This window comes from Centropristis striata, chromosome 3 (assembly GCF_030273125.1).
Source record: "Centropristis striata isolate RG_2023a ecotype Rhode Island chromosome 3, C.striata_1.0, whole genome shotgun sequence".
NCBI lineage: Eukaryota > Metazoa > Chordata > Actinopteri > Perciformes > Serranidae > Centropristis > Centropristis striata.
The window spans coordinates 6,584,390-6,597,130 of record NC_081519.1 but is presented as its reverse complement, the minus strand read 5'-3'; the positions used below and the strand labels follow the sequence as shown (position 1 = coordinate 6,597,130).

The following is a 12,741-nucleotide window of genomic DNA, read 5'->3' as shown; positions in this document are numbered from 1 at the left end:
GCTTCATGTGTTTTTATATGGTAATTTATCCTCAATTATTAAATTGAAATCACCTTTACATGATAATGCATGTATGCTCAAAACTGGATAACCAAGGCAAAGCTGGAAACTGCACAAACACATTGGGGTCCCCTCTCAGTGACAGTATTAATTTGGATACAGTAATAACAAATTTGTTTAGGAATGTGTATCATTTAATTACATTGTCAAATGGCATATTTGTGGCCTCAAAGCCAATTTTGCATTATCCATTTTTACCCTTTTGTCAACCTGTGTCGCAATTTTCACACAGCACAATCCAAAATATTTTGTGTTTGACTATCCAATGGCTGACCACAGATCGAATTGCCTGCTATACCTTAAAGGCCCCACACACCCATATATATATATATATATATATATATATATATATATATATATATATATATATATATACCTCATCTGAGGACTAAGTGCTTGACTGACATTAGTCTGACCCTCATATTGTTTTGTTGCACCTGTTTTGTTGCAGCTTCTTATAAAATTTGATACCTCAAGTAATTCTTGCACCGCTTGAATTGGCCAAAAAATGTAAAACATGTTTTGCAAGGCCTAAAACTTCGCACAGACCTTTCATTGCCAATTAATTAGAAATAAATCATAACAAAACAAACGTGTAAACAAGAATTTTCAAAGTCTTAGTGCCCTGAGTATGCCTGCTCAGAGGTGTTGCTGGCTCTCATGTTTGAATGGGAAACAGAAATAGATTAATGGCACAACAATGAAAAAAAGAACTACATCACGACAGTGATTTTAATGCCCCTTACTCAGCCCAATTAATATTCAGATTTGTGTTGTTGGAGGAGAAGAGTTTTAACAGTAACTCAATATCTCATTGAATATAAATAGCTTTTTATGACTTTTTATGATTTTATTCTGAAATCGGAGTAGCCGGAAATGTCCTGTGTTTATTCTGGGGAATTTGACGCACCTTCTCCTGGCTGACGTGGATGCCTACAAGAAAGATTTCCCACGTGCAATTAAGGAAAACGTTTTTTTTTTTCTTCTGGTTGCATCGAGCCCGGAGCTGCAGAAACAACTTTACATTTAAAGTTGTACCCATTATTTATGATACCTTTCCAATGGTTATCTCTGTCAAACTACAATAAAAGTATTAGCAGAAGTACCACGGAGTGTAAAATCAGTTATGGATGTTGTGTTGGGCCGGCTGGTTAAGGATGTGATGTCTTGGACTCATACCACCCGGTCCACATGTTCCATCCACATGCTGTTGTGCTCCAATTACTCCCTTATGAGCTTGTGACTCCACACAGTGTGCACACAGAGCAGGAAAACAACAACATGCTCATTCAGTACACCCCTCTCATTTGTTTTTCACTCTCTGTCTCTTTTATACACATTATATGCCTATTATAGATAAATTAGGCCCATCAAACAGTGCCATATGGTTTCTTCAAACTTAAGCATATAAAAATGAAGACTAATTATAGATTGACAAAGCTGATGCTGTGTTTACGTTTGTTGTGTGTTTCTTTGTTTATTTCATTGTTTGTTTATTCCAGAGGAGCCAGACTTTCCATGTGGGTTCTGTTATGCCCCTAACTCATAACTCAGGCACTTGTGTTGTCCAGATGGTGGCACTAAAAAATTAGAACAATGAGTAGTATATTATAAGTCCAAAGTCTCTATATTGTGGGTCTGTATGAGACTTTATTCTATTATTTAACTGACCTTTAATGGTGGAAGAAGTAATCGTTTACTTAATTAAAATAACAATATCACAGTATAAAACACTCCATTACTCCATTAAAGGATTGTATTGAATTAAAAATGTTACTTAAATTAAATTAGCAATAATAATAAGCAACAAAATAAAGTAAAAAAAAAAGTAAAAGTAAAAGTACTCATAATGCAGAGTGGTAACTGTCACTTTTATGGCATTATATGATTGGATCTGTATTATTGATGTATTAATATGTAATCCATAGTTTATTGTTGGTCAAAGTGAAGCACACAAATTGACATACTCATGTCAAAAACATGTATCCCAAAATTGTACTGAAGTACAGTACTTCAGTACTTAATTTATGTACTTAGTTACCTTCCACCACTGCTTTTAAATACGTTTTTATTTTTGAAAAAGCACCAAAACTGTTACAGTGCACAATTTAGAAGAACTGAAGAACTAAAGAACTGTACATTTTACTTTGATTTACTACTATAGTAAGTAACTATCCAGATTTAGCCTACTCACACCTCTATCTACTGTATTTCACACTCCCTTTCTGTCAGAGTGGGATCCTGATTTGTCTCTCTACAAAGACAATAAGAGAATGGTGCTCTAAACCTCTCAGTTTTCCAACATACATGTTTGGCATGAGAGAACTAAGAGAAGCCCTTCTTCATCTGCCCCCATATTTAAGCCTGGAGCCATTTTCCTCATTGAGTGATTTCCAAATGGCCCCAAATTAAACATTAAACAGTCACGTCTATTCATTCCAAACTGAAATATCCATTGTATGAGAGGTGACTCCCTCTGATTCAGATTTATCTATAGTATCATTCATTTGGACATCAAAGCATTTGAATCTCTTTTTGACAGAAGTCTTTAATTGTACATCATCTGTAATCTCTGCTTTGGGTTGTGGATTTGATTTCAACTTCAGCTTTTTGAGCTTTATTGTCCATAAATGACTTAAACTAAATTTTAAATAATAGATTTTTAAAAAGTGGGCTCTCTTTCTTATAAGGCACCATTTGCAAATAGATTGTACATTGTAACTAATGGCTTTATAAATGGTTAACAAATAATTTACTAACACTCTAATAACTAATTAGGAAAAAGAGCAAATGTTGCCAAGTTGGGAAAATCCCCACTTTTGTGATGTTTTAAATGTGTAATGCAAAAACAAATATGGGTAACGCTTTATAATAAGGTCCTTAATAACCATTAATTAACAAGTAATAAGGCATTGTTCTCGCTTTAGATCCGGTAGTTGCAAAAAGCATAGTTAACTTATAGTTAACTTATAATAGATGAGCAATAAAGTATATTTTAATATCAATAAGCAAACAAAATAAGATTAATAAAGGCATGGCAAAGACATAATGGGTGGGTCATGGGTGTTTGTAATGCCATTATTAACACATATATAAGCTTATAAACACACAATAATGTTAATAAGCATCTTGTAAGGACTTACAAGGGCCTTATTACTTGTTAATTAATGGTTATTACAAGGACCTTAATATAAAGCGTTACCCAAATATGTTCAATTGTAATAACCCCTATAGGTATAAATGTTAATAAAATATAAATTGTTTTATTAATAGTTTATGATCTTCAACGAATTATAAAATTATTTATTGCCCATAAAAAAAGCTGTGAGTCATAATTTATAAATACTTAATGCTAGGGTTCCTTAAAAAAACAACAACAAGAAATCCCACCATGAATTGCATGTTTATTACAGCGAATGCTACTTTTCTTCACCGCTCCATCACTGTCCACATACAGTGGTGTGTATGTGCAGTGAGACAACAGAGGATGTTCCTCAGTGGAGCCTCCCTCTCGATGGTTTAGTTCACATATGGGATTAGACGGTAATCTCTCACTCACAATGTGCATGCGCAAACTGAAGTGCGTGCGACGGACGAGGGACGACTCGGTTTTAATGCAAACGGCAAACTGCGTTCACTCTCCAAATCTCCTCTACGATAAGTGGCGGTGACCAGTTAAACCAGGTAAGGTCATTTTTTTAATGGTTTGTATGTCAGAAAAGCTCAACATTTGTTCGGCTGTCACTGCCAGGAGAGTTTGTCGTCCCGTTTCAGACAGGATTAGACCGGGCTGTCCCGCTACAGACTGAGCTGCACTTTGCAACACATGAAGAATTCATTAGAGTAATCTAAACTTTATAGATTAAAACGTACATGTTTAGTTTCATACGAAAGTAATTTATGCCAAAAGCACTAGAATGTGCCCGGATGCTCCGGGTTACAATGTGCCCTGTGTGGATAATTGCACCGTGTGGTGACCCACTTGGCAGAAAGAGCCCCGGGTTGTTCATATTCAAGTCACAATGCAGCTTCACATGGGAACTAATGAAAATTTTCTAGTGTTTCTAATGCACCTGTCAACATTTATACTCTTATTCTCTCAAGCAACACTTCAGAGAGGGGAATGCAGTTCTACAGTGCAGAAATGGGTGTGTGCATTCTAGCAATTCCTGCCTGCAGCTACTATTGTGGTGTAGAAGAAGTATTCAGATTCTTTACCTAAGTTAAAGTAATAGCATGGTGTAAAAATACTTCATGACTCGTGATAGTGCAGGTAAAAATACATCTATACCAGCAAAATGTAGTGATTGTCCCTATAGGCCACACTCCTGTCGAATGACTCCTGTCACTGCTATATTTTTATGTGTTTTATCAGTTGATTAAAATCTCTGATTCATCACCATTTAAACAGAACTTTAATGTTGTGTTTTGTGCTAAAGCTTATTGTACTGCTGCAAACTTTAATCTAAAATAATGCTTCATATTCTATAAACTGACAATGTTTTTCTTACATATAATCTTCATATAATCTGCAGTTACCGTAGCTGATAAGTAAACAGTGAAATGTATGTCATTTCTTCTCAAAATACACTGGAGAAAATGGCTTTTTCTAAAGATTATTGTTATTATTGATTCATATGCCAGTTATTTTCTAAAATAATTATGTCTGGTCTATAAAATGGGAGAAAATGGTAAAAAAAAAGTCCAAGGTGATGTCTTTAAATGTCTTCATTTTTCCAAAACCTAAAGATATTCAGTTTTATATGATATGAAACAGAGAAAGGCAGGAAATCTCAATTTTTTAGATGAAAACAGCATATTTTTTTGTATGAAAAATAATTACTGATTGGTGATTATTTTTCTGTCAGTTGACTGATTAATTGGGTAATATTACATCTCTAGTGGAGCAGAGGTATAAAGTAGCATAAAATGGAAGTAAGTGAAGTAAGAGTACCTTCAGTTATTACAGTACACATTCCTCTACTGTGTGTCACAGGATCCTGTAGCTATTATACATACATATAAGACACTATATGTTCAAAAACCTTAAAACATGGCTGCAGGCTTTTTATCTTAAATATGTTATAGTTGTTTCCTAAAATAATGTAATTAAGTTTGTTCTGTGCTTTCTGAATTTAACATATGAAATAGCACTGGCCGACTATTATGCACTTTGCACACAGAAAAACAGTTTTGAGTCCCAGGATTTCAGGATTATAGCAGTCATCTTGTCCCACATTTTATTATAATCATATGAATCCAGGCTTCACATAACAAAGGTTAATCTCTTGTTTTTCGATTTGTAAAGCCCACATGAATGTTATTGCCTAAACTGAAACTGATTCCAATGTGTCAGATTATTTTATGTGAAAGTGACCCATACTTGCATTCATTTTATTGTACTTGTGTATGCTTTTTTTGTATTCTTGCAGCTCGTATCAGGGCTTAGCCTTGGACTTGGCCCTCCGTTCCTCTGCACAACACATCGCACCCAAATACTCCTCATTGAGGTTGCAGAGGTGCACATTCTGATGCTGTCTCCTGCCGCTGGACCCATACTAGCTCATGGACAGAACCGTGACATGTGCGAGTCTGTACCAGGAACAGGATGTCTAAATGTGAGCTGATTGAGCTGAAGGACCTCAGTGTAAATGATCCCATTGAGCTGGCTGCTCCCGCGGCCCGCACAGCCCCGCCACCTGTTACCCAACCGGGTCAACCAGGCCAGTACCATGTCGTCCGTCTGGTTGGAGACAGCGTCAGGATCGAGGCCCGGACAGGAGAGGCTGCAGTGGGACATGACTTCCAGCCATACAGTTACACCCATCTCACCTGGTGTGACCTGTGTGGAGAATTCATCTGGGGTCTTTATAAGCAAAGTGTACGCTGCGCCAGTGAGTATCCTCTGCACCTGAATTTGTATGAATTTATTAGTAATCTTTATTTTTCCTCTGTGCCTTGGACCTCTATTGTTATCCAGAAACCATTAACATATTATGCTTGTTCTCAGTGGTTTCTACTAAAAACAAGGTTACAGACTTTAATGTTAAAGTCTGAAAAAGCCCAGTCTGTTCTGATTGGTCACATGTTTGTACGTCTGTGCACCATCATTGCAGCTGGGGAACTTACTGTTACAGCACTGTAGCGGCACTTCCTACTTCTATGTAGTAAAGTGACATCACAACCTTACAGACATCCTTGCAACTCGTTTAAAGGCAGTTTCTGAATACAGCCTGTGTTCATTTCTCTGTGGATTAAGTGTTTTGATATTTTCACAGTATTTATAAAGCACCTAGATCTTATATTTTCTTTATAATTAAAAACTACTTGGAAATCTCACCTTTTCTAATTTAGGACCTTTGAAAGCACATCCATGAGCCAAAGTGTTGTACTAAGTGATACATATCTTTAAAACCATCAACATGGGCACAGCATATTTTAAATTAGGCTCACATTGACTTTCCCACTAGCACAAAATGTGTACTTATCCATGGCTAAAATAGTCCCCAACAAATTTACTATATACTCCTGTTTGCTAGAAACTACAGCTGTTTTGGAAACAATTTAACCATATTTAAATACATATAGTAACACATTATGTTTTGTGTGTAACCCTATTGTTAGTGATGTCCATCCAAAGCGCTCAGTGCTGTGACTCTGTTCCCACTTCCAGTATCTGAGCCAGGATGCGCTTGTTATCTTTCCCTTCATGAGAAACTTAATCACAGAGTTTGTGCTAATCTGTAGGAAGCTCTGGCAAGCTTCACGTCGGTGCACATCGTTCCTTGGAATATAATTGTTTCTGGCTTCAGCCATTTCTGACCCTGTTCAACAAAGAATTAACAGGATGGTTCACCCCCAAATCAAAAATACATATTTTTTCTCTTACCCGTAGTTCCATTTATAAAACGAGATTGTTTGAGTTGAGTTGTCATGTTTTAGATATCTGCAGTAGAGATGTTTTCCTTTGCTAAAATATAAAGGAAATATATGGCACTTCACATGTGGTGCTCAAAGCTTTAAAAAAAAAAACATGTGAAAAAACAATGTCTCTTTCTAGAAATAATGACCTTGAGGTAATATACAGACCTTGTTATGAGCAGGTTTTAATGAGGGAACTATTTTAGTAAATTTAAAGTTTGTATTTTCAAATGTATTTTGGGGGGTTTAGAGGACCACAAGAGGTAAGAGAAAACTATGTTTTTTTTCATTTTAGGGTGAACTTTCCCTTTAAATGATATGGCACATAGAAAAAGTAATTGACAGAGTGATACAAACAAACATGTTGCTTACTTAAAAATGCATCTAGGTTAGTGTGTTTTGGGTGATGTTTTTCAGCACAGAGGCAGATTACTGAACAAAATCCACAGCGGAGGCCAAGACTGTTAACCAAGGCAAAACAGAGATTGAGACTCTCTCTCCCTCTCTCTCTCTCACTCTCTCTCTCTCTCTCTCTCTCTCTCTCTCTCTCTCTCTCTCTCTCTCTCAGACTGTAGTTACACTTGTCACTACCGCTGTCGACCATTCATCCAGCTGGACTGCAGCACAGATGTGTTAGCAGATGAAGAAGATTTCTCTGGCGACTCCATTGAGACAGACACAAATGTGGTGAGGAACAAAGCTACAATTACATATTTATCAATGGTACATTTATCATTTATCTTTCAAAGCACCATGCACCAAAAAGTCGCACAGCTCACATGCACTTACAAAACACTACAAACAAGCAATAACATAATGAGAACGAAAGAACAAATACAGTACACCTCCGTGCATGTCAAACAAAATCAACACAATCCAACTCCTCAGACATGACTGCTATATAATATAACTTACTGTAGGTACATGTGAGATACAGACTGTGCTCTTTACACATCAGACATAAAGGAATAGACTTCACTGGATAGTTTTAGGTGGTAAGGTCAAAGCAGATGGACACTACCAGATTGTCCACTGCTGTCCACTGAGTGTCAGTGTGCCATATGTCCTCGGAGATACTGCTTTTATTGCCTCCTCGTTGTCAATGCATCTATGCAGAAAGTAATTTAGGAGAGAGCTGGGAGGAGGGGGTAACTTAACAACTTACACAATAAAACAGCTGCCTTTATGTCAGAACCACATACACATAAAAAAATCTAGAAACCAGCACAAGTTAGCAGATAAATAAAAAGATTGTTCACCATTTTTTAAACCTATTAAGACTAATTTAAATATGAAGTCTACCATCATATCCAACGGGACATTCCTTTAGGCCAGTAATAACCAGGATCTCCTTTTAAATATTGAACAAGGATTTAATAATAATTTCATTAATTTCATCAAGTTGTCCATGTTAAACCTTGACCAATCCCTTTATTTTTTTAAGGAGCCCACCATTCTGCCCTAACTTAGAAAATAGCAGGACAGATTTAGATATTCCTTTCCAAAAACGAAATGTCACAAAGCATTGTTTCATTAAGGTTTTTTTGATTTTGCAAAGATTCCTGTTTCCAGAATATATAGTCTGACTGAGAGCTTCCTGCTTTTGGAATTTTAGTTTTGCTTTTTAATAATTTTGCCTCACTAGACTGTCAAAATACAACTTGATGGTGTAGCTGAAGAGTGAATTTTGAAGCTGTGATATGATCAGTTGTATTTCTTTTTTAATTATGTACACATGCATCAACAGTAACATTGGGTGAAAGTTTTGCCCTTAGGATAATTGGAGCAAATCTCCTCTGGGAGCGTCCCTTCAGACATCTGTGAGGGTTTTATTGTCAGGGAGGAGCTAATGCAAATGCAGAGGTCAAAAGAGCTGTTAGCAAAATCACATCTCCTCAGACAGAAGAGACAGACAGAAGAGACAGACAGAAGAAAGCTTAAAATTCAAACATAACTAGAGTTTATTCTAAGGTTTTGGCTCAACCTCTGAGATGACGTGGGGGAACACAGCCAGCGAAACCTTCAGCAGTCAGGAGGGCAGCAGCTCAGAGCTGGAATTATATTTTACTGCGTATACGTCTTTCTTTTACAAGTGCAGAAGATCAGAGGTGACGTTATGGCATAATTCATAAGTTCTAAGATGTTTTCACTTCCTTTTACTAATATAATACTTATTCATGTCTTTATTTTTTAACCACAGACAGAAAGCGTGGAATTGGTTTATTTCCATGCATCTGTTCATCTGTGTCACTTTCTCTTAATCCTCAACACTAAGCTTTCTGCTGACATCATGTGGCCTATTTGCTGCTCTTTTCCTTTCAGGATGAACAGATCGATGTGGGTAAACAGCAGCTGAGTGTTGGTGAGATTCAGCAGAAGGTTAAGGAGTATAATGCACAGATCAACAGCAATCTCTACATGGTGGTGGTGAGTCACGTATAAACCATTTTTCTCTGAACATTCATTCATGCACAAATGTGTTCTTGAACTGTATTTCAATTGTATTAGTACAGTGGTTCTCAAACAATTTAAATGACCATGATGTCATTTTTGTGTTGTGTTGCGTTGTATATTTTAATTATTAAATGTCTAATTGTTCATAGATCAATTTTTGTCTTAATCGACTAACATTTCTCAAGTCCATTAGGCATGTTTTTAATCCTTTCTCATGCTGAATGACTTATTTCCGACAAACTTATGATCATCTCTGGTAAACACAAGAAGATTTTGCAAGATTCTTTGTAGAGAAAATAAATTTTACAGATCCGTCGGCTAAATCAACTAATCGATTAGTCGACAAAATTGTATGAGTAGACTAAGAATGTTTTTAGTCGAGGAAAGACCAACTAAGATCTTTCTAATACATTTTTCTTGTGTTGTTCTTTAACAAACTTTTGAAGTATAAAAAAAGGCTATGTTAAATTATTTAAGGGAAAAACATGAGGGGGGCCATGGTATATTCTCTATTTTGTCCTTGGCTGAAAAAAGATCCTCTGTAGTATGTAACAGTTTTTCAGATCATTTGGCTCCCATTCTTACAGTTTACGTCTGTCTTCCTTGCAGAATAAAGACGGGTCTTACACTGGATTCATCAAGGTCCACTTTCAGTTAGTCCGTCCCATCTCCCTCCCTCCCCCTCAGAGCCCATGTTCCACAGAGGAGGTAGATCAGCGGGGCAGACTAATGAAACGGCGAACATCTTTCTACCTCCCCAAAGATGCTGCCAAACATCTGCATATAAGCTCACAAACACGAGTACGAGAAGTCATCGAGGCGTTGCTCAACAAGTTCACCGTGGTGGACAACCCGGCCAAGTTTGCCCTGTTTGAACGCACTGAGAAACAAAGTCAAGGTAGAATCCTCAATAATGCAACGTTACAATGAGTCCTCCAAACCAAACGACCACAAATGTTGTTTGTTCCCAACCTCTAATACGACCCACAGGAGTGCCTCCCAAATCAGCATGTATTCATACCTAACCGTGATGATTGCTCATTTAAACACAAGATTGTCAAACCGTCACAGTTTGGTTGAGTTTAGGCAACAAAACTACTCGCTTAACCTCTTATTCACTAGCCCTATGCCCTGGGAAATACACCTTGTTAAAAAAAAGACCAGACCAAAGACCAAGGTAAGGATTTGTAGAAAAACAACATAAAAAAAAGAAAGTTTGGTGTAAAACTGCCAAATGTGATGAAAACGTGATGTAGCTACACACAGAAGATAAATTGCACAGATAACATAAAATAACAATGTTGACTTTGTGTTTCGAGCACCGGTCTTCTGGGTCAAAGTTCTGTGTTATCCATCCACCACCCATCCCACGCGCCCTATGTGGACCTTGTCATTCTTTATAATCTGTAACCTTACTTCCACTTTGGCTTCCATCATAATAACTATGGCCACTAGAGGGCTCCCCCTAACAATACATGTATATATGGTTCCTAAAAAGTGCTTTACAAACAACATATGGAGTTGTTTTGGGGGAGAATAGGTTTGTATCTACTGTAAAACAAAACAGAACCCAGTTCTAAAGTGCTGAGCTTCATTTCCTTTAGTGTCCATGCGTAAACTGGCTGATGAAGAGCGCCCCCTCTACCTGCGCCTGTGTGCTGGTCCCAGTGAAAAAGTCCTGAGTCTGGTTTTGAAGGAGAACGAGACAGGGGAAGTAAATGTAAGTGCCTCTGAGAATTAATTCATATGCTAAACATAATAATAATAATTATATATGTATATATATATACAGTACAGGCCAAAAGTTTGGACACACACCTTCTCATTCAATGCGTTTTTCTTTATTTTCATGACTATTTACATTGTAGATTCTCACTGAAGGCATCAAAACTATGAATGAACACATATGGAATTATGTACTTAACAAAAAAAGTGTGAAATAACTGAAAACATGTCTTGTATTTTAGATTCCTCAAAGTAGCCACCCTTTGCTTACTAGAATATAAGACATGTTTTCAGTTATTTCACACTTTTTTGTTAAGTACATAATTCCACATGTGTTCATTAATAGTTTTGATGAATTTACAATGTCAATAGTCATGAAAATAAAGAAAACGCATTGAATGAGAAGGTGTGTCCAAACTTTTGGCCTGTACTGTATATATATATATATATATATATATATATACTGCAAAGGCCAACATGTGCATTGTTATTACAACAGATACTATTGAGAAATTGCTCTCCTCCACAGTGGGATGCATTTAGTTTTCCTGAGTTGTGCAACTTTCTGCGAATCCTGAAGCGTGAGGAAGAAGAGCATGTGCGGCAGATCGTGAGGCGCTACACTGTTGCAAGAGACACAATGAAGCAGGCTATGGCAAGGATTAATACTCCTGGTTGATGTTGAGTGATTCAACTGATCTCCATATCTAAACATGAAGAAGAACTTTCTGCCACTTAAGACTGTTGTTTAGAAAAGTAAAAGGGAAGGAAAAAGCTCAGGCAATGACATTTACAAGGCTTAGGCCTTGCTGAATATGTGCAGGCAGAGCCACTGTTGTGAACTGCAAGGAGATAATATATTGTCTAGGACTTAATTGGATGCAATTCTTTCTTGGAAAAACATGCTGCTTGACTGGATTATTTATAGTGGTATTAAAAACACAGTTTTAGTCTTTCTGGTCATTTATCATGTGACATTTAGTTTCATTTATTTTCCGTGAAGCTGTTTTTAAATTTTGGCACTTTAATGAACCTGTGAAATGCATTTGGGTGAGTCAAAATGTGAAACAATGTGTTTATATTCTAACTATCTAATAAATTTATGATAATAAATCATGGGTCATTTTGATGTCATTGTTCAAATTATATATTAAATACTTTGTTTGTGTTTAGTGGTAGTCCACATTAGTAGTAGTCCACATTCTAGTGTGGTGAGCCAAAGCCAAAGTACACCATGTGGACAAAAGTATGTGGGCAGCTATACATTACAGCCATATGTTACAGCTGAAAAAATCATATAAAACCACAGGCATTTATTTTTTTGTGGTAATGGCCTCCACTCCACTCTTAGATTAGGCAAGAGTCAATCAACTGTCAAGGAATGCTTGATTACAATGATTATGTTTAAATATGGCAATTGTAAAGGGTTTCCAGATCCTTACTAGAGACATATTTGTTTTTGTTTTCTAATGATGAATGAATAATTATAAATGTTGGAGTTTGTATTCCTTCTCACTTTTTGAATAAGTGCATTATTGTGTTACCAGAGCAAAGTCCTCCATATGGCCTTTGATAAAAAAA

The 12,741-nt window shown here is 36.6% G+C and overlaps 1 protein-coding gene across 1 annotated transcript; it reads left to right on the top strand.

Annotated features, from left to right (window-relative positions):
* The first annotated feature begins 3,620 nt into the window (after window positions 1–3,620).
* Window positions 3,621–12,273, top strand: rassf1 (Ras association domain family member 1). Its single transcript, XM_059329691.1, has 7 exons — window positions 3,621–3,744; window positions 5,493–5,954; window positions 7,550–7,668; window positions 9,304–9,408; window positions 10,045–10,333; window positions 11,040–11,155; window positions 11,690–12,273. The coding sequence occupies exons 2-7, from the start codon at window positions 5,669–5,671 to the stop codon at window positions 11,837–11,839; spliced, it is 1,065 nt and encodes a 354-aa protein (XP_059185674.1). The 5' UTR covers window positions 3,621–3,744; window positions 5,493–5,668; the 3' UTR covers window positions 11,840–12,273.
* Window positions 12,274–12,741: the final 468 nt, after the last annotated feature.